This window comes from Phodopus roborovskii, unplaced genomic scaffold (assembly GCF_943737965.1).
Source record: "Phodopus roborovskii unplaced genomic scaffold, PHOROB, whole genome shotgun sequence".
NCBI classification, from domain to species: Eukaryota; Metazoa; Chordata; class Mammalia; order Rodentia; family Cricetidae; genus Phodopus; species Phodopus roborovskii.
In genome coordinates this window covers 3,171,657-3,191,506 of record NW_026126470.1, presented here as the reverse complement: position 1 = coordinate 3,191,506, position 19,850 = coordinate 3,171,657, and the positions used below count along the sequence as shown (strand labels likewise).

At 42.2% G+C, this 19,850-nt stretch overlaps 1 protein-coding gene across 1 annotated transcript in view; it reads left to right on the top strand.

Annotated features, from left to right (window-relative positions):
- Positions 1-19,850, top strand: part of Crybg3 (crystallin beta-gamma domain containing 3) — a 97,009-nt gene that overhangs the window by 27,831 nt on the left and 49,328 nt on the right. Inside the window, exons 3-6 of the mRNA XM_051191716.1 lie at positions 6,153-6,583; positions 11,061-17,139; positions 18,572-18,616; positions 18,891-19,006. Of these exons, the coding sequence (XP_051047673.1) occupies positions 6,153-6,583; positions 11,061-17,139; positions 18,572-18,616; positions 18,891-19,006 (6,671 nt within the window). The remainder of the gene's footprint in view (positions 1-6,152; positions 6,584-11,060; positions 17,140-18,571; positions 18,617-18,890; positions 19,007-19,850) is intronic.

Here is a 19,850-nt window from a genome sequence, read left to right as displayed (position 1 = left end):
CTTTCTTGCCAAAAAAAGGTGTGGCTTAAATGTAAAAATGTGTCTCTAAAAGGCCGGTGATGTATTTTGGTCAAGTGATATAGAAATTGGCTGTTAGAAGTGCTGATTCTGCCTGACTCTGAATGAATGCATACAGGAAGGTGTGCCACAATGAATTCAACTGGAAGTCAGAGTCCTGCCTCCTCACTGCTTTTGTGAGGAGAGAATGCTGGGGTGGCTGGATGGAGAATGTACTTTTGTCAACACGATCTGATGAACAAGCAGATTGCATCAGCCTAAGCCTATTAGCCTGCTTGTGCTGGTCTGGGATCTTGGGATCTCTGAATTCCTGGGCACTGGGTATGTTGTAAGGTATCTATCTGATTTGACTTGCAACAGGCCCAACCTGTTGTAGATCTAGGAGGTTGCTACATTGCTATGAAGAATTTTATAAAATGAAAGCTGAAGTAGGTATGCACTCTAGATATAGTACCTTTGCCCCAAAGGCATCAGACATTAATTCTAGAACGTTAGACTCTTCTCAAGCTGGAGAGATCGCTATACTGTAATAGGAAGGAATAGCTTTTCTCATATTCCGTTTTTCTTCCTTTCTCTCCTTTCATTGTCTATGGTAAAATGTACCATCATGCCTATATCCTGAGCTTGGGGTTATACACCCAATTCTCTGATGGTCTTTTCCTCACAGATGGTAGTAGGTATGAGCAATAATATGTTCAGGGACTAGGGAGACACTTCAGTGGATAAGAGTACTTGTGCAAGCATGAGGACCCAAGTTTGAATCCCCAGTACTCACATAAAAAGCAGATCATGGTCAGTGTATACCTGTAACCCCAGCACTATGGGAAGCAGAGACAGAGACATCACTGAGACTCCAGCTGCCAGCCTTTCTTCAGGTACAGTGAGAAATCCTGTCTGAAATGGGAATAAACTGGAAGGCAATAGAGCAGGACACCTGATGGCCTCTTCTGGCTGTTGCACACCCATGCAAGATATACACATATGCACATAAACAACATACACATGTTACCCGCTCCCCAGAAGAAGTGATGGGTTCAAAGTTGAGTCTCCTTTCTTTTATTCTTGTTTTCTTTTAAAATTTTTTATTATTGTTATTACTTATATTATTTGAGATAAAGTCTCACTTTGTAGCCCTGGCCTGGCCTTGGACTCATAGAGATGATTTACCTGCCTCTATCCGAGTAATGGGATTAAGGCTTTAGGATTCCATGTCCATACTGCTTCTTTCTACTCTTATATTCTACTTAAAGGATGTTGAGATTTAATGCCTACAAGATCCCAATGGCTTTTGTCTGAACTGGGGAACAACTGAGGCAACAAAACAAGTTAGCAGACGAGGCTACAGCTGACATTATTTTAAGGAGGAGATGTGCAGGTCTTCTCTAACTTTAGCACTGCAGGAAGAGTTTTGTAGTGCAGAGAACATGGAACAGGAAAGGTACAAAATGGTCAGGGTCACTTCCAGAAGTGTTGCCTTTGAGGTTTCAATGAAGCATCCAAGAAATGGAGAGACACGCCTGGTAGACAGTCAGATGTACAGGCTCGTATCTCAGGAGTCTGAGCTGAGAATGCAGATCTGAGGATCAACCGATTGATTGAGGTAATGGAAAATGCGATCTCGCAGGGAGTGCATGAAAGCACTGTGCTAGTACTTCCAGGCTAGGCTCACTCGGAGTCAAATGCTACATGAGAGGTGGCTGCAGGAGGTGATCTGGAAGGGTATGGAGGCTGTAGTCAAAGAGAAAGGGGAACTGCGGAATGATGTCACAGAAACCAAAGCCAGAGTCTCTGTCTTGTTCTGGAGATGTGTATCATTTCAGCGGAGAGGGAAACCAGTCCATTGGATTAGCACACGTGTCTTTGAGGAAGTGTGGTCAGGGCTTGATTGGAGAGCAGGTCAGCTTGCAGGGACGTAGCATTTGGCGGCTGTCCTGACACCCTCAATATGCTAGCCAGTATGTTGGTACAATAACCCTCCCACCTGCCACAGGCTATTAGATGAGATGACAATGCTGATTAGATTTATTAAAAATTCTTGTATCACTAGAATGTGGGTTCCACAATGACAGAAGTCTGGATGTTTTCTTGGCCAAATCCAAACATAGTGTCCTGTTTGGTATTTTTTAATGAATACTTTAAAGTTTACCTCAAATAACTGCCTCGGTCTGTTGCATTCTCCAGAAACATTTTTCCAAGTACTCTTTGTTTGAGGGGACCCACGTCCCAGCTTCACCCAAGCCCCCCTTTTTTTGTTTCTCATCTCCCCTATCTTGTTCCTGATATCAGGAACAGAATTCTCCACACAGAATTGTTCAGGCTTCAGCACTGTCCGTTACTTGGAAGAGGAATGTTCCTACTTCTAACGCCAATACTTTTCCCTTTATTGAATCTATTAGGAATTGCTCACTTTGTCCCATCACTTTCTAAGTTTCTTCTAGAACCTTCAGGCCTTTCCCACAAGTGCAGAGCTGCCCCACACAACAGGAACCAAACGCCACTTGTGTCTTGGAACTTAAAAGACCATTTGTCTGTCTTCCTGGTTTAAAGCCTCAAAGAGTCCCTTCTGCGTTGTGACTTTTCCTGTTTCTCTGCAGCTGACTCACTGCCTAACACCTTGAGTTTAGAAATGGGCTCAAACATCTGAGCAATTACAACTGAATAGTAGTTTCATGCTGAATGATTTTCATAGCCTGTTCATCATCTATATCCCAACCAAAATTTATGCATCTCTTAGACAAATTTCAACGTACCTAGAAATGCTCCCGTGAGTGAAATAGAGCTTTTTTTCTTCTCTCTCGCTCTTTGTTTTGTTTTTTCAAGATAGGGTTTCTCTGTAGCTTTGGAGCCTGTCCTAATACTCACTCTGTAGACCAGGCTGGCCTCGAACCCACAGAGATCCACCTGCTTCTGCTTCCCAAGTGCTGGGATTAAAGGCGGGCACCACCAGTGCCTGTGGAAATAGAGCTTTCTACATTTGTCAGTTTTATTTTCTAAAGGAAGAAAGTGTGTGTGTGTGTTTACTAGTGAATAAAAGGATAAAGAAAAGAATTAGGTAGGTTTGGAATACAGGACCGAGCTAATTTAGATGGCGATGGCAATAATTAAGAGAAGAGTTCTGAAGGAGTTGAGGGTGAGCCAAAGCAGAAAGACTACGTGAAAACTTGCCAGGAGATCTGCTGGGCACAGTCCTCATTTTGTTATAGTCTAGCTGTGGTCTTGGCATTCCTTACTCCCTTCTGCTTTTATTTTGTTGTTTGTCTGGAGACCAGTATCCTGGAGGGAACCACTTAGTCTGGCTTGGGTGTTCTCCCTGACTCTTTTCCTGACTTTTAGTCTTTTGCCCCAACCTTAGTGCTCTATCATTGGTCCCTTTTCCTTTCTGTCCTTTAGTCTTCTGCGACACTCACCTTATAGTACGCATCATTCACATGTCACACCTTGAATCTGGCAAGCTGAAAAGTTATTTTCTTTATACAGTGAGTCTCTATCCTTCCTCAAGTTAATTAGGCCCTCCATTGTGCCTCTCCCTTTTCTAGACACTTCCCTACCCCCACTGATCAGCATCTTACTCAGTTGTCAGCTCCCTGAAGACCATACTTAGCTAAGTGAGTCTTAACCAGTACAAATAATGCTTTCTTCTGTTTGCTTCTACTGCACAGAACAGAGTGTATGTAGATGGATGAACTTAAATAAAGGTCATACAACATCACAAATTACTATGTTAAAAGAAGTAAAAGATTCTAAAAACCCTTGCCTTCCTTCTTGCAGTTATATTTTATATGTAGGGTAACTGTATCTTGGTGCATGACTGGAATTAATGTTTGTTATTGTTTGCTTGATTCTGAGTGTTTCTCTCCTACTGACTCCTTGGAACAATGGTAAACAGGCTTATTGGCAGAAGGAAGTGGGTCCCACCTAATGAGAGCCTGTGGTTGGCCTAACTTCATTGTTTTCCAGGCCCATGGTGAAGAACAGCTGCTTTAGATCAGACTTGAACTTTTGGCTATAGAAATGCAGATTTTATTGTAGGTGTTTCAGTTAAATGTTCTTGCTTGCTCACATTTGTTTCTAAAGTTAGAAACTCCCTTCTTGCTGAGACTCTGCTAATTGCTGAGAAGAACATTCTCAGAAAATTATGAGGGAAAATGAATCAACTGAGACATCTAGAAGCTGGAAATTGAAAATGAAGAGACACAAGCATCAGTTCCTTTGTGAACCTCAAGCATTTTAATAGTAGTGGCCCGTAGGTCACTTTTCTTCCAAGTGGCCATGAGTAAAGAGCAAAGAGGGAATTGCACACTCACCCTGCTGCCTCACTTTGACCCAGGGAGAAATGGTCTGCTCAGAAATCAGAATGAATTAAATGAAGTAGTCGAAGGACAGAAAAAAAGGGCTTTGATCTGTGTGAGGGAGCAAGCATGCCTTTTGTAAATTATGAGTCAGTGGGGCTAAGGTCTCAGCTGACCTGACTGAGGGCACTGAAGGCGTTGCATGTATGAACAGGGCAAGTATGGGAGGTGGTGATAAGTAAGTGGATTGAATCACAGATGAAACCCATAGAGGATGAGCGTTCAGAGACTCTGAAAGCCTGGTGTATCCCAACTGTAGAGGGTTACAAGTTACAGCTAGTCCTAACTTGATTTAAAAAAAAAAAAATGCTGTTATGTAAGAAAAGAAAAAGAAAGAAAACAAAACACAATGTTCTCAGGTGGCTATCTTGCTTTCACAAATAAAGCCTGTCTGAAGATCAGGGAATGGAACTTGGCATAGCTAACCATAGAGGTCTGGAGGTCTGTACAGACAGACAGGAAGTGAGATGGCTGGGTGGAGAGAGGATATCAAGATGCCACCACAGCCACCAGCTTAAAACACTGAATTGTGCTCATCATTTTGCTCATCATGTGTTAACGTTGTTTTCAATGCCCCATACTATATTTGATAAGAGGTAGTGGGATGCCCTTGTAAAGCTGGTTTCAGACCTGGATTGAAACATGGACTGAGGTGAACAAATGGCAGAAACAATCATGATAGCATTGCTGTCTTGAAGCCTGGCCTCTTACCAAACTTTGTCATGTGAGCCTGCAGTCCCCTGGGGTGGTTTTACCTTGATCTTGGCCTGACTCACTCTTGAGTTTTCCTTTTATGAGGACTCTTGAGCATGGTGAGTGACAGATACTTTAGGGTGTGCATTCCATTCCCAAGTATGCAACTATGTCAGCAAGCGTGTTCGCAAGGCAGGCTGAGTTGGCACATTTGCTTGAAGCTTTTTGGAACCCTGGAAGAGTGTGAGGTGAAATGCCAGCACACTCTGTGCTCTCCTGCCTTCATCTTCGATTCTGCAGTTCGCATGAATGTGGGTATGCTTTCCTGACAGTTGAATTCTGAGCAGGTGAAATGCCTCTGAAGACGCTCAGTGTCTTCAAAGAACACCCAATGCACACTCCTCCTTCTTTTGCATGTAATTTCCTATCATGCAGGGTTTCTTTACTCTGAATTGGCTGTTGCTGTCTTTTCTTGGCCACCTAGGGGAACAGTTTTACATTGTAAGACAGCATCATGAGTTAAGACGGTGCTGAAATGCTACAGTCAGGGTGGGTTTGTTTGTCTAATTACTGAGTATGTGAAGTAATACCTGCTAGCTCTGTAGCGGTAAAGGGCATATATAAGTACCTGTAAGTTTTGCCATGATCTGTCCCTTGTCTTTGTTCTTTCTCTTCTCAGTTTGCATCCTAATTGTTTTCCAGTTCTAGTAAACCCCTTAAAAGCTAATGCCTTGCTATATACACACACAGATAGACAGACAGATGTTTCATAGTAACATTTTTGGTTCCCAGCAGGGGTTCCCTTCCTCCAAGAAGCATCCATGGCCTAGTTACAAACTCTCCTGTCACCTCTTCCAAACCTAGACTGGTTACTCCTGTTTGGGGTGTTGGAATGGCCTGTGTCTCCCTTTGTGGTGTTAATATGCAGCTTTGTTTAAGCTCTGATCTAAGAAAGTTGTAAACAGCTTGAAGAAAGAAACAAGCTGAGGGTTTGGGTCACATGTGTGTCCCTGGCCTTTGCCATGCACTATCTGTCTAGGTAGTCTATGTTATTTTTTTGTAAATGACGATGCTAATTTATTTTGTTTGCAGATTCCCCAAGATGAGGACCGAAGGAACCATGCTGACCAGCCTGCCATTCTTCCAATGCTGGACGACCCCCCAAAGCCAAATGACCTTTCTAATTCCACCTCAGATGCCAAAACAGGAGAAAGTGAGCGACAGCCAAAGGAAAGCTTTTTTCAGTTTCTTGGCAACTTATTCAACATCTCAGGAAAGTCATCTCTTGGGGAAGTAAAACAGTGTTCTTTCAAAGATGACCAGGATAAATCTGAGAAAGACCCACAAACTCCCAGTGGCCCTCCTGAGGAGGGGGTCCATAGGGAGAAGGAGACTGCTGGCTGCCCAGTGAGTATTGAGGTACTTCCTGTGGACACACAAGAGTCCAACTCCTCGGAACTGTCTGACGCCTTTTCTTTGGATACAACGCAAGACAGCGAACAGGAAACCACTGATACCCTGAAGTAAGTTTGAAAGTTATTTGGGGAAAAAACAAACATGAAAAACCCTAAGTTTTTTTTTAACCCAGCTTTGTGGGCCTGGGTGGGAGTCCTCATTAATTTAAAGAGTTGGAAAAGGTGTTCTATGCTATTCCTCACTGCCAGATCCCAGATGATATGATAGTGTATATTCTCTATGTAGCCCTGGGCCTTTTGTACCCCTTTAGGGGGTAGTGCTAACACTTATTGTGCTAAGTTTATCTATCTTAGATTCAAGATTCCCTTGCATGCCTGTTTCCAACTGAGAAGTGATACTTTATCAGGACAGGCAGGCGGTGTACTTACTCTTCATGTACATCTGAGTTAATTAATGGGCAAGATTTGTATCCCATTACTTCAGTGGCTTTTCTTCTCTCTCTCTTTCTCTCTCTCTCTCCCTCTCTCTCCCCTTTTCCTTCTTTTTTGGTGGAATCCAGTTAACGGGGTTAAAAAAAAATGAATCAATAAATCAGCTGTCTTCATGAAAGTGCATATGAACCTCTTACACATCTCTAACAAAGTAGTCTTGTTTGAATTTAAGGAGCATTTCAGCACTCCTTTTTCTTCCTTTGATTAAACAACAGGTATAAATTTGATTTGTCTTATGGTCAAATATATTAGAGTATTTTCCATCCCCCATATTGTCGTGACTGTGTTAAGTACTTTTCCTTTCCTCCTTGATTAAGAATCTCTCTGTTGGAGGGAGAAATGCATTAAGCATCTATCCCATTGAACAAAAGAGACAGTCCCCGTGGCTTCGTGTTGGTTAGTTTCTGTTTTTCACAGGTTCATGGTCATCACGACAAGCTGTTTTGTCAAGTAACCGTCTCTGTTAGTGTTGCATTCCTTTACACCACATGGCTAGAAGCCTTCCCTGTCGTGAAAGAGTGTGTAACGATATGTTTTGAAAGGAAAGAAATATCCTAAAGAGTAGCTTAGTCATGTTTTTCCAAAGTCAGTTATTAAATACGTTTTCTAAAAGCTGAGTTATTTGCAGGCTGCTAGGATTTGCTTTGATAAACAATACATCTTTGGCTGAAATGGCAGGTGGATCAAGTTTACCCATGCTGTAGCACAGTGTTAGCACAGCATTTAGAGGCTGAGTCAACATTCACGTGATGTACTGATGTGTTGGGCACCTATGCCTGTTTGCTTGTTTGTTTTATACTTGTAATCTTAGTATTTTACTTTATTCCTATAATTTGGAGGATCACATATTCACATTTTTTGGATAAAGAATAAGTTGTAGATCACATCATAACTACACATACGAAATTCTTCAGTTTGTGAAAAAGGAAACTTTTGGCTTGTTTTTGTCTTTTTAAGACAGGCTCTCCCTGTGATTTAGCCTCGGTGATTTAGACCAGGCTGGCCTCAAACTCAGAATAAGGCCTGCCTCTGGTTCCCAAGTGCTGGGAATATGTACCACCATACCCACATAAAGTCACTTTTTTTTTTTTTTAAGCAACTCTGCTTTATTTAAAAATAATGGAAAAGTAGACCCTTTGTTTTTTATCATTATTCAGCTGTATTGAATCTGCTGTAACCCATGAAACAACAGGGTGGAAAGTAGCGTTAGCTGACTGATCCTTAAATCATGGTGGTACAGCTGCTCAGAACTGAAGCCACTAATCATAATGCATAAAGCCAGGCTTGCAGCCTTGATGTCCAGTGCTTCATAAGATGAATGCACACTTGAGTTACAGATATGTAGCATTTCTGCCCAGAGTGCTGTACAAGATCTTCTGGTTAGAAGTTTAAGCCAAGGCATTAAAGTCGTCATAGTGGAAATTAAGCAGAAACTCCTAAATAATAAAAGTGTAACACTGATTCCCCTCTCAACACTCCAGAACCATACAAGACATTGTTATAGTAAGTTTGTAATTGTTGTACAGGATAAAATGCTTTGAGATCTAGTTCAGACGGAGCTGGTTATAAGATACCTACATTTACTATACATGGCAGACAAAAGTTCCTATCTATTCCTGTTTCATTGGCAATGTGTGCATTCCTTTGGTTACCCGTTTCCAAATTTGGGTCATATTCTGGAGAAAAAAAATTAAGTCTACTGACAATATGTTTTAAGGATATATAGTTTTATAAGTATATTGTATAGTTTTAAGTAACACTATAACTTTGAAAGAAAACAGGTGATGGTACTGTTATTTATCCTGACATCTGGATTTTAGTGTGTTGTTCTGAAAGGTTCTTGAATTTTCTGAGAAACTTACATATGCCATTATGGGATTTGCCAGTAACACTACATTTATTTGTTCTTGTCTGTTTTTATTTTATGATTATATTGGATGTTCTGTATGAATATTCAGATATATTTTGAGTGTGACTATTCTACACCCCCCCACCTCCCCCCACCCCGCATGTGTGTCTGAGCACTGTGAGCCAGCCTGTACATGGCACAGAGTTCAGAGAGTGTTACAGTGTTGGATTCCTTGGGACCGGAGTAAGGGTGATTGTGAGCTGCCATTGGGATGGAGAATGGAACAAATATTCTCAATCACTGTGGCACACCTCCAGCCCCTGTTTGTGTCTTCTTAAATTTTCCTTCAAAGGCTGCCTTATCCAAAGTCAGGCTTTGTTTAATAACTCTTTGATCCAGTCTGAAACTCATGCTGTAGCGAAAGCCACTGTTGCAAGGACCTAGTTTGGTGAGTTTATAATGAACAATAAAACAAATGAATGGAACAGGCTCTTTTCCTTGTCTATCGTTATGACGAGATTATGGTTATGGCAAGATTTTAGGAACCAGCATTTATATGAGGTGGAATAAACTACTACTTCAGCTAAATTTTAAGATATATGTGAGAGAGATAAAATTTAAGAGGTATGCTGAAGTTTTTATATGCTGGAGGACAGAGGTACTTGGCTTTATCATTGAGATAAAATTAGCTTTCTTGACATTGCTTTAAAAGTGACAGTGAGCTGTGTTTTTAAAGGTACTGGAATATTAAGTAGATTATCCACTTTTCATATGAATTCTGCAATAATGTTTTAGATTAGGTAGGTGTTAATCTGAAAAAAGTTGCATAGAACATAATTCCACCACTCATTTTTATATTCAGGGTCCTACATTTTAATATGAGTTCAGAACACTTAGATATCACCCTTAAGAACCAAGACATTGGTGGCTGGAGAAATGGCTCGGTGATGGAGAGCATTTGCTACTATGGAAGAGGACCCAGGTTCAGTGCCTAGCACCCAGCTTAGGTGGTTCACAGACACCTGTAACTCCAGTTCCAGAGGGATTGATGCCATCCTCTGATGTTCACAGACACCTGCATTCACATGGCACACGCACATATTCTCAGGCACACAAAACATAGACATAAAATGAGAAGTAAATCATAAGACAATCAGTCTGAAGTAGATTGCTTAACATTTAGAATAATTACTAGCCATGCATTAATTCACACAAGGCATTGACTGAAATGCTATTTTCTAGATCATTTGTCAAGTATTTAACTGTGCAGAGCTGATGACAGCACACCTTGTCCCCTCAGATAGTTCACAGAATAGTGAGGAAAAAACTTCTTAGCTCTTTATACTTTAATGTGGTAAATACTATGGCCTGGGAATTTGAAGGTCGGAGATAAAATGTCCATCTTAGTAGAAGGGTTCGTTTGGTGGTGGAGGTAATTTATGAGCTTTGTTCTTAGAGTCTAGGGTTAAGGTCACTTTCCCTTTCATGATAAAATTGAGAGACTAGGAATGGCATTTATATGGGCTTACATGCGAGCTTTTAGTGGTAGGTTCTTCACAGCAAGTTTGATGGTTGAGAACGTCAGGAACTTTCTGCTGCTGTTAGGTCCTAGAACTCTATTACGATGTCTGCATGCACCCAAGCAATTTAGTACTTGTTACAAGTTGAATATTTGAAAAACTTAATAGGAGAGGAAATTGCTTAAGAATCCTGTCATTGATTGAATTAGTGCCTATTCAGTGTTAACTGTGACACATCTTGTTTTCTCTAGAAATTCTCTAAATTGCACACACAAACAAGTTGCCATTCAAATTCACATGAAAAATTAGATTCTTGCCCTGATAATCTAGTTTGTCGGAGAGATCAGTGATATGTAAGCTTGATGGAACCAGCAGGAAGCATGCATAGTCAGTGTTCTCCCTTAGGGTAGGGTGTTTGGAGATTAGAACAAGAAGCCAAGCCTTGTTTGTCATTTTGTAGTCTTTCTATTACCCACAATTAGAAATACCTGTGCAGTGAGATTAGAAGGGTCAGTTCTGAGGAGCTGAGACATTAATGCAGAATTGGTCATTGCAGGCTGCTTGTCACATCTTTACTACTTTTAACAAGACGGGTAAAAATTTAACTAAGTTCTATTCTGTAATACTTACTACCTGAGACATGGTATCTGAAGGATATACTTTGTAGTTGCAGGTGTACTGATATTAATTATATTGCTTGATACCATGCCGCCTTTTTTCACAGAAAAGCCACTGGCGGTAAACCAGAGAAGCCTTCAGTAACATATGCAACGTATCGAGGCCCCACACAAATCAGGAAGTATTTGAAGCAACAGACTGTGTTGGAAACTGTGAATCACTTAGACAGAGAAGATGAAAGCTCTGACTCCGGTACACACGCACACACTGGCTCTAGAAGTATGATGGACACTGTGATGGCCCCATTGTCGCCAGCCAGCAAAGAGGTAGTCACAAAAGGATATTTGCTTGGAGGTCCATTAGAAGTCGTCTCTGGCTACAGCCAAATAAATCTCAGCATGGAAAGCCATCTGGAAAATAACCCAGAATTGCGGAATATTGCTTCATCTAAGTCTATTGTAGATAAAAATAGCCAGGGCGGCTCTGGGAGAAGTTGGCCCCCCTCTTCTGTGTCTAAGCCCGGCTATGTTGTTGGGGAATCTGACTCACAGACTGAGAGTAGTTTAGTTTGTTCATCATTGTTGATAGGAAGTAAAAGTAGCCAGGTCCCTTGTCCAGAATTTCAGAGAAAAGCTGCAACAGAAAATACGTTGAGAGAAAACAGCTCCATGATGAGTGATGGCCTGTCAGTGCCAAGAGAGGGGCGCGTCGGGCCTCAGAGATCTGCTGTTTCTGGTTTCTCTAGTAAATCTGATGGGAGCGACAGTACCAAAGTGGAAAGTACAAATTTGTCAAGTCCAAATAAATCAATTAGGCATGAAGATGCACGGTTGCCAGAGAGTAAGTGTTGTGACAAGCCAGCTGCAGATAACCCGTCAAGGCAGAATGTCAGTCACACCAACATTACTGCTCTCCAGGGACATGCTGTGACAGACTCAGAACCTGTTAATGAAGGAAAGAAGTTACCTGCCCAAGGCTCACAGAAAAATGTGGTTTCAGAAACCATGCCAGAAGCAGAAGGCACCTCAGGGGTTGAGCATACAACTTTAAGTCCTATAAGAGCTCCAGAAGACAAAATTGAGTCGTCACCCAAAGATACTGAGCCACTGTGTGAAACAGAAACCAAAAGGCTTGGTTTGGTGCTACATGCCAAAATTCACAGTGTGGGAACAGATCAGGAGGACCCTGGTTCTGTAAAATACACCAGTGACTCAGCAGTTGTAGCAGGCCTAGAAAATGAGACAGCACCTAATGTGAATTTTGAACTTAATAGAACTCCTATTTCGGAATCCCCTTTTCCACAAAAAGCCAAAGTTTTCCCTGATGCCAAGACACCTCTTAACTTTGACTGCAAAATTGCAGATTGCCATGCCTCACTTCCCACCTTTGTTTCTGGAATGGATAGGCTCTGCAAGTTGGGTTTCTATGGTTTAAGGAATGAGCAATCTCTGTCCAGTAAAACTGGACAGGGCAACAATCGCTCTCCTCCTGGTGAATGTCAAGATATGGGAAACCATGCTGAGGCTGCAGACAGGGAGACTCCCGCCCTTCGCCTTGGATGTGCATCTGTAATCCCTGAGTCCAAGGAAACTCTTCCTGATAGATGCCAGTTTCCTTTAGGTCCTGAAACCATTGGCACTCACTTAGCTGGGGTGGATCTTTTGGACCTGGAGCATGGAGGTATCTCTGAAGACCACAAGTATGTTCCATCTCATGGTTGTAAGATAGCAGAGTCCTCAAACCATAAGGCAAGGAGCACCACAGAGAAGTCTGATTCACTTTCCTTGGAAACCCAAACTGCTAAGATGTTACTCCAAGTAGAGGTTGATGCTCAGAGCAGCTTCTCTGTGGAGTTGAATTCTGGAAAAGGAAAAACCTTGTCCAAGCTGCCTGTTTCTCAAGCAGAACCCAGAGACATTTCTCAAGATGAACTTGCTTTTTCTCAGTTAACAGTTGCAGGCGAGCTAGCTGAGACTGTTTTATCAGAATTAAATTCTCTAGAGATTGAAAAGGACAAAAATGGTCAATCAGTGGATCACAAAGAGATGAAAGAAATGTGTTTAGGTGGTGGCTTTAAAGAGAATCTCCAGGCTGGGATGTCTCCTGCCTCTCAGCATCACAGTATACAAGAATCAGAGGTAGACACCCTGGGTAGCCCTGCTTCTCTTGTCAAAAGGAGTCAGCCTGGGATGGTACCTCCTGGTCCAGAGGAGGAATCCAGGGGGCACATGGCACAGAATCGTAAAGCTAGCATGTGCAAAATCAGCCCATCTTTGGCAATTTGCAGTACTGAAGAGAGTTCTAGTGTCTCTGAAGTGGAAGAACCAAGTTCAGATATTTCTCCAAAGTTCCAAGAAACTGAAAACATACAAGCATATTCATCTTTTCTGGGTTCTGATGCCTGTTTGGAGAAAAACGTGTTTACATCTGAGGACAGTAGCTCACTCAATGTGCCTTCTCTGCTGGGACCAGAAGGGGAAGCTTCATCTCGCAGAGAAAATGCTAACTCCCTGAGTGCTGGTACTGGTGCTGCATCTTCCTCTTCTTGTTACTCTAAAGAAGATAGCACGGCATCTGTAAATTCACATGACCTCCCAAGTCATTTTGATTCCTTAAAAGTTACTGTAAGTCTCACGTGTGAAGGTGCCTCTGTTACTGACCCGCTGAGCCATAATAGCACTTATGTGGAATTAGTGATGCCTAGTCCAAAAGGGGCAGAAGTGACTCCATGTCAGGGATGTTTGGGGACTCAGACTAGGAAGGTATCTCTCGCTTTCCAAACCACTGCCTGCTTTGACAATCCCATGAAGGCAGAGACAGGAACAGTTGCTGGGGCACCAGTGTCAGTTAACAGCTCATGCCAGCAGTGTTCTGAAGCATCTGCTGACCAGACAGAAGCAAGGAGAAGAGCACATGACCAACTTTTAGTCAAAAGTGTTTTACTCTCAAAAGCTGATACGTTGCTGGAGCAGATTTTAAGTTCTGTCAGGGAAGAACTGAAATCCAAACACGAAGTTGGTACCTGCCAGGAGCATCCAGCCAAAGATGATGTAATGAACCCAGGTACTGTGGAAGAAGATATCCCATCAGAAGTGGCGTTCGTGGGGATCCAACCAGAAGGGCGCTTGGAAGAGAGGAGTGTGGAAAGTATGTCAGAAGTCCAAGAAGAAGAGAAGGACAGTGTTTCACCTGAAGTTGGTGAGACAGATCTCCTTTTTGATTTTGATAGCGTGGATATATCTTCTTTGTTAGAAGAACAGACCACAGAATTAGTCAATGAGGTTATTTATGCAGCCCAAGAAAATCTGACAAATGATACTGAAGATACCTGGGCTTCTGAACCTCAGGCCAACACTTCAGAGATTCTGAACACTGGTGGCCTTAAACCACATGACATAGTTAGGGAGTTCTTGGTCTCTGAACAGGCAGTCAATCAAAGCACGTGTGAAATTAGTGACAATAAAGTATCAGGTAAATTCTCCTCCTCCATAAATGACTTACTTAGTGGCACCAAGTCAATTAAAGGAAGAGAGATTGTTCCCTATCAGCAGTCCCCAGGTTTTGGAAGTGGAGCTGGACAGTCTGATATAAATTTGCAGAAATCAGAGACTGTTTTACAAGCTGAAGACTTGCTCCATCCAAGGTTAGATGATGGAGTGAAGCCACATTTATTTGTCAGTGAGGACTGTAAAAAGGCAGCAGAAACAGAGTGTGTGGATAATCACAAAATGGCAACAAAAGGTGCCAGAACTCTTGTATTAAATTTCAACTTGCCTCCATTTGCAAATGATGACATCCACATGGCTGGCACCTCCAAAAGCAGTTTGTCTGACAGTCTTGTATGCATATCTGAAAAAAGTTTGCCAGGACATAGTAAAAGCACACCCCTTGCAATGGCAGATTTGGGGAAAGCACACAAAAAGGATAATGAAGTAAACGCAGGGAAAATCACGCTTATACCTTCCATGTTAGAGATGGGAAACCCTAGTAAAAGGGATGCTGAATTGAATATTATGAAACATGAAGCAGCCCCTCTTATGTCACATAAAGAAAAAGCATGTAAAAAGGATGCTGAATTGAACATTACAAAAGCTGAGCCAGAGGTTGACATTCTTACAAGGGGAAGCATGTACCAAATGGATCCTCAGATACATCTTGAAAACCCTGAGGAATTACCTGACACTTTGGGAATGGAAAAAGCATATAAGATGGATAGCGAAGGGGACACTGGCAAACCTGAGGTGATGCCTGCTATGTCAGAAATGAAAAATATCCATCAAAAAGATGCTGAGGGCGACATTGTAAAGACCGATGTGACACCTGTTTCAATCGAGTTGGAAAATATTTACCAAAAACATGCTGAAGGGGATGTTGGGAAGACAGGGGTTGCATCTGTTATGTCAGAAGTGGAAAATTTGTACCAAAAAGATGGTGAGGGGATTACTTCAAAGGCTGAAGTGACAACTGCTACATTAGGAATGGAAGACACTTACCAAAAGGATGATGCAAGTGATGTTGCAAAGACTGATGTGATAGATGTGGTACCTGTTGAGTTAGAAATGGAAGATAATTATCCAAGGGATGCTGAAGGGGATACTAACAAATCTGAGGGGATGCCCTATACGTTAGAAGTGGGTGATATTTATGAAAAAGACACTGACTGGGTTAGTGGAAAGACAGAGAGACCTGCATCGGAAATGGAAAGTGCTTACAAAAAGGATGCTGAAGATCTGCTTAGGAATGCTGAAACGGTCCCGTTTGTGTTGGACGCGAAAGTCGCACACCACAAGGCAGAACATTCTTCCTTGGATATTTTGGAAAGAAGAGTCTGGAGAGATCCTGAACAGTCCAATGGGACAACTGAGTCTGCGCCTTCTAAACTAGAGATGGAAGTAACAGCTTCTGAAGGTTCTAGTGGCCATGTGGAGGAGCCTGAAGTGTCACCTCCAGAGGTAGCCATCGAGAAAACAAATGGAGCAGTACCAGAGGTGACCGTTATACTGGAGGCCATGCATCCTGTCTTGGGGAGGGAAAAAGGTCCTCAAGAGTACATGGAGAAGAGCAGTGAAGAAACAGAAGAGGAGGAGGGAAAGGAAGGGCTGATACTGCACGAGGGCAGACTCGCTTCACATTTCCGGGGATACGAGTCCCCCACCTTGAGTAGGGATTTTGAGGGCTACCCGGCCTTGGCAATGCCAGAGCTTCAAGAGGAGGACACAGTAGTAAGGCTCAACCAAATAAAGTCTGCTGATGCAGTATACGGCAAGAGGAGAGATCTGGATTACACTGATGAAAAGGAAGAGACAAGTTTAGCCTTTATTTCTCAGGACGAACAAGAGAATTCGTCCTTTACTATCTTGTATGAGGAGCCCCTTCAGGAGGACTCGTGTGGCCGCACAGAACTAAGAGAAGCGCAGTCTGCCCTGTTCCCTGACACCTCTAACAGCATGCCCAGCCTAGCGTGTGAAAGGTCTGAGAGCAGAACTGACCTGGTCCATCACTTTGAAAAAGAAGGCAAACTGGGTGAGGCCTTCGATGGGGACAATTCAGAAATGTTCTTGTCCGTGGAAGCCAAAAGGTACAAAATCTATCCCTTAGCCCTGAGTCCCATTTATGAGGATGACAGCTCACAGGAGGACGTCCTATCCAGCGAGGTCTCGCCTGGCCACCATGGCTCCACTAAATCAAGGGATAGTGCAAACCAGCCCTCCTCTGTCCTGTCGCTCCTGCAGTCGGTGTCAGAGCGCTTACAGAGAAATTTCGATGGAGATGACAGACAGGTGACTGAGGAGGAGGAGGAGGAAGCAGCAGCAGTTTCAGGGAAAGGGTTGAGAGCTGAAAGGAGGGAGCATGTCACCTTCCACTTCGCAGATCCTTCCATCACCTTTTACCCTGACGATAGCCAAGAAAGTGCTGGGCTCTCCAAGCCCTATGAGGAGTGCAGTGAAGCAACCACCTCCAACCTGCAGCTCGGCCTGTGGCCAGACAAGGCGTCTCTCCTACAGAAATCGGACCTCACGTCTAAGTTGCACTCCTCCCTGAAGAGTGCCTATCATCAGTACTTGCAGACTTCCAGGACACATTCCTTGGAAACAGGAACCAGATTTGGTGGCGCCTTTCAGGAACCAGTATCCAAATACTTCCGCATCCAAGACCATGCAGGCAGATTGAGTCCGTATGTGGAGGTAAGTTACTGTGATTTTTTTTTTTTTTTAAACTACTATGTAGTGAGACTATGTGAAGGCTTATAAAGAAACCCGTGTGTTGGGGATGAGCACAGTAGTGGAGGCCTGGAGTCTAGGAAGGGTAAGATAGCAGAATTTCAAGTTCTAGGCTAGCCTGGCAACTTAGTAAGACCCCGTGTCAAAAGAAAAGAAATAGAAGACTTGTGTGTATACTACACTGATGGGTAGATTATGGTACAGTGGTTACCTAGCACACAAGGACAGGGTTCAGTTCATACACACACACAGTCCTTGGAGGAGTAAAGTTTGTTCTTTTAGAACTTGATTGTTCTTTGAAGCATGCCATAGCATATGTATTCATTACCGGTGACAAGAAAACAAAATTGCTTAGGATGTAAAGGCCCTATTACCGTGATTTCGAGTCTTTGGCTAATATTTCCATGTAAATGAAGTGGTCACTTACTGAATTCCTCAAGTCACTGTGTATGGAAAAGTTGCTACTTCCCATTTAGCTTATTTATGTCTTGAGTAATTTCTGTTCGGTGACGTTCTTACCTTGTTGCTTAGCCACATCCTCTTTGGTGCTGAGCAGCCTAATAGGGAAAACAGAATAAAAAGCCAGATTATAGTGAAAGAAATCTTTTCAACGTCAATTTACGGTTTTCCTTGGCTCAGAAACACTCAAATGTCTAATATGGAATATTCCTTGAACATGCGGCTTTCTTGGTTGGCATTGACGGTATCGTGGGACTTTCTAGAGACTCCTCAAGGCCTAGATCTTGACCTTGAACCACCCTAGTAACTTGGTAATAGTTGTTGGAGATCCTAAAAGCCAAGATGATTTTAAAATAAACGATGGTATTAGATGACATGATGGTTTTCTGGTACCCGCTGCTTACCAAGCACAGCAGACTGTCTTCATGGACACAGAATCTGGGCTCTGGGGTTTCACCGTTGTCTCCCCAATCCTGGTTTTCCCATGCTTCCTCCCTAAGAACTGTCAAGGCGGCTCCCTCCCTGGAAATTCCTCCACTGTTATTTACTCCAGGTGTTTTTTTTTTTTTTTTTTTTTTTTTTCTGTTTAAAATCCCATTCTTTTTAAGTTCTTTTAATGCCACTCATTCCTAGAACCCCTTTCTGAGCCTTGCTAGCCCGCAGCCTCTCCTCCCTGCTGTCCTTGTCTTAAACTGTTAACTACAGCACGATCATCTGTTTGCTCCTTCCAAGCTGTGGACTTCTTGCGGGCAGGGACATTATGTTACTTTCTTCTCTATGTCCAGTTTGTTTTCTACTCTATCGAGGCATGTATACATAATAAATGTGTGACAGAATGGGTTTAGAACTGTGAACAATGTGAACGCTCTGTGTATATATGTATGTATATTTTTTTTTTCCCAGTTATGTCTTAGTTCTTCCACTTTTACTATTTCAGAATGTTGACACACAAACTCTGAGGTGTAATCCAAGGCCCGGGAAGGTAAGCATATTGTTCTCTTGTGGGCCGATCTGAAAGCTGAAACTTTGGTTACTTTCCGGCTTGTGGAATTGAAGACAGATACTTTTGACTGACCCAGACAGTGAGAGTTTTTAATTCTCTTCTAAACTTAAGACTTAAACATCTGCAGCAGTTACTTCAAGCATTTGCTTTACTCATGCATGGATTTTTATTGTTTATGTTCTATGACATTTCCAACGTTTCTGTGCATTCTTAAAATTAGTCATTATGCCCACCCACTTACTATGTGTTACAGATGATTATCTATGATCTCCACGGAAGTAAATATAAACAAGAGGTCTACGGTAATGTTCCTGATGCTACAACATGGTCTTTCCCGAATGGGGCACTGATAAAAGTTGTAAGGGGCTGGTAAGAACCCTTTTCAAATGTCACAGCCTATTATTTAAAATTACCTATGACTTCTTACAATTATGCTCTTGGTTTTCATTGAAGTCATATTCTCTTTCCTCACTTTACTAGGATATTTGAAACATTACTAGTGTTTTATAACTTATTCCTTTTATTTACTATGACATACCATGTAGGCTGTTTTTAAGTGCTTAGTGCCTGCAGTGGCTTTCAAGACCTAATGTATACCATCAGTGTTATTTTACAATTGCAGTATTATCTACATAGATTTGCAAGTCAAGTTGAATGAAACATGGCTTTGAAAAAATGAACTCAGAGTTGTGGGAAGTTATGGAATGTGAAGGCCACATGGAATTATTTGTAGAGTTGACATGCTCAACAACTCAGGAATTCGTAGTGTGGTCTGAAAATGAGGGAAAATCTCCTTTGTTGTTATGGACACTGCCCTCTGGACGTAGTGGAACCAGAGATTCCGTGTCCAGTGTTTAGGTTAGCCCTGGCCAATATGTGGGCTGTAAACAAAGTGGTGTAGTATTGTCTCCATGAAAGAAAATGGATTCATGCTTGTAGTACCCAGTGATAGAAAAATTAAGACGGAAATGTAACTTGGAGTCCTTAAGCTATTGTTATATAAATGTAAGGTTTTGTGACACACTGAAGTATATTTGCGCATAAATAGATATTCAGGCCTCTATTGTGATACAGTGTTTAGTGCTTTAAATTTTGTTTAATATTTTTCATTCACATGTATGGATGCTTTGTCTTCATGTATGTAGGTGCACCACATGCATGCCTGGTGCCTCTGGAGGTCAAAGGAGGGTGTTACTGGGGTTATGTATGATTG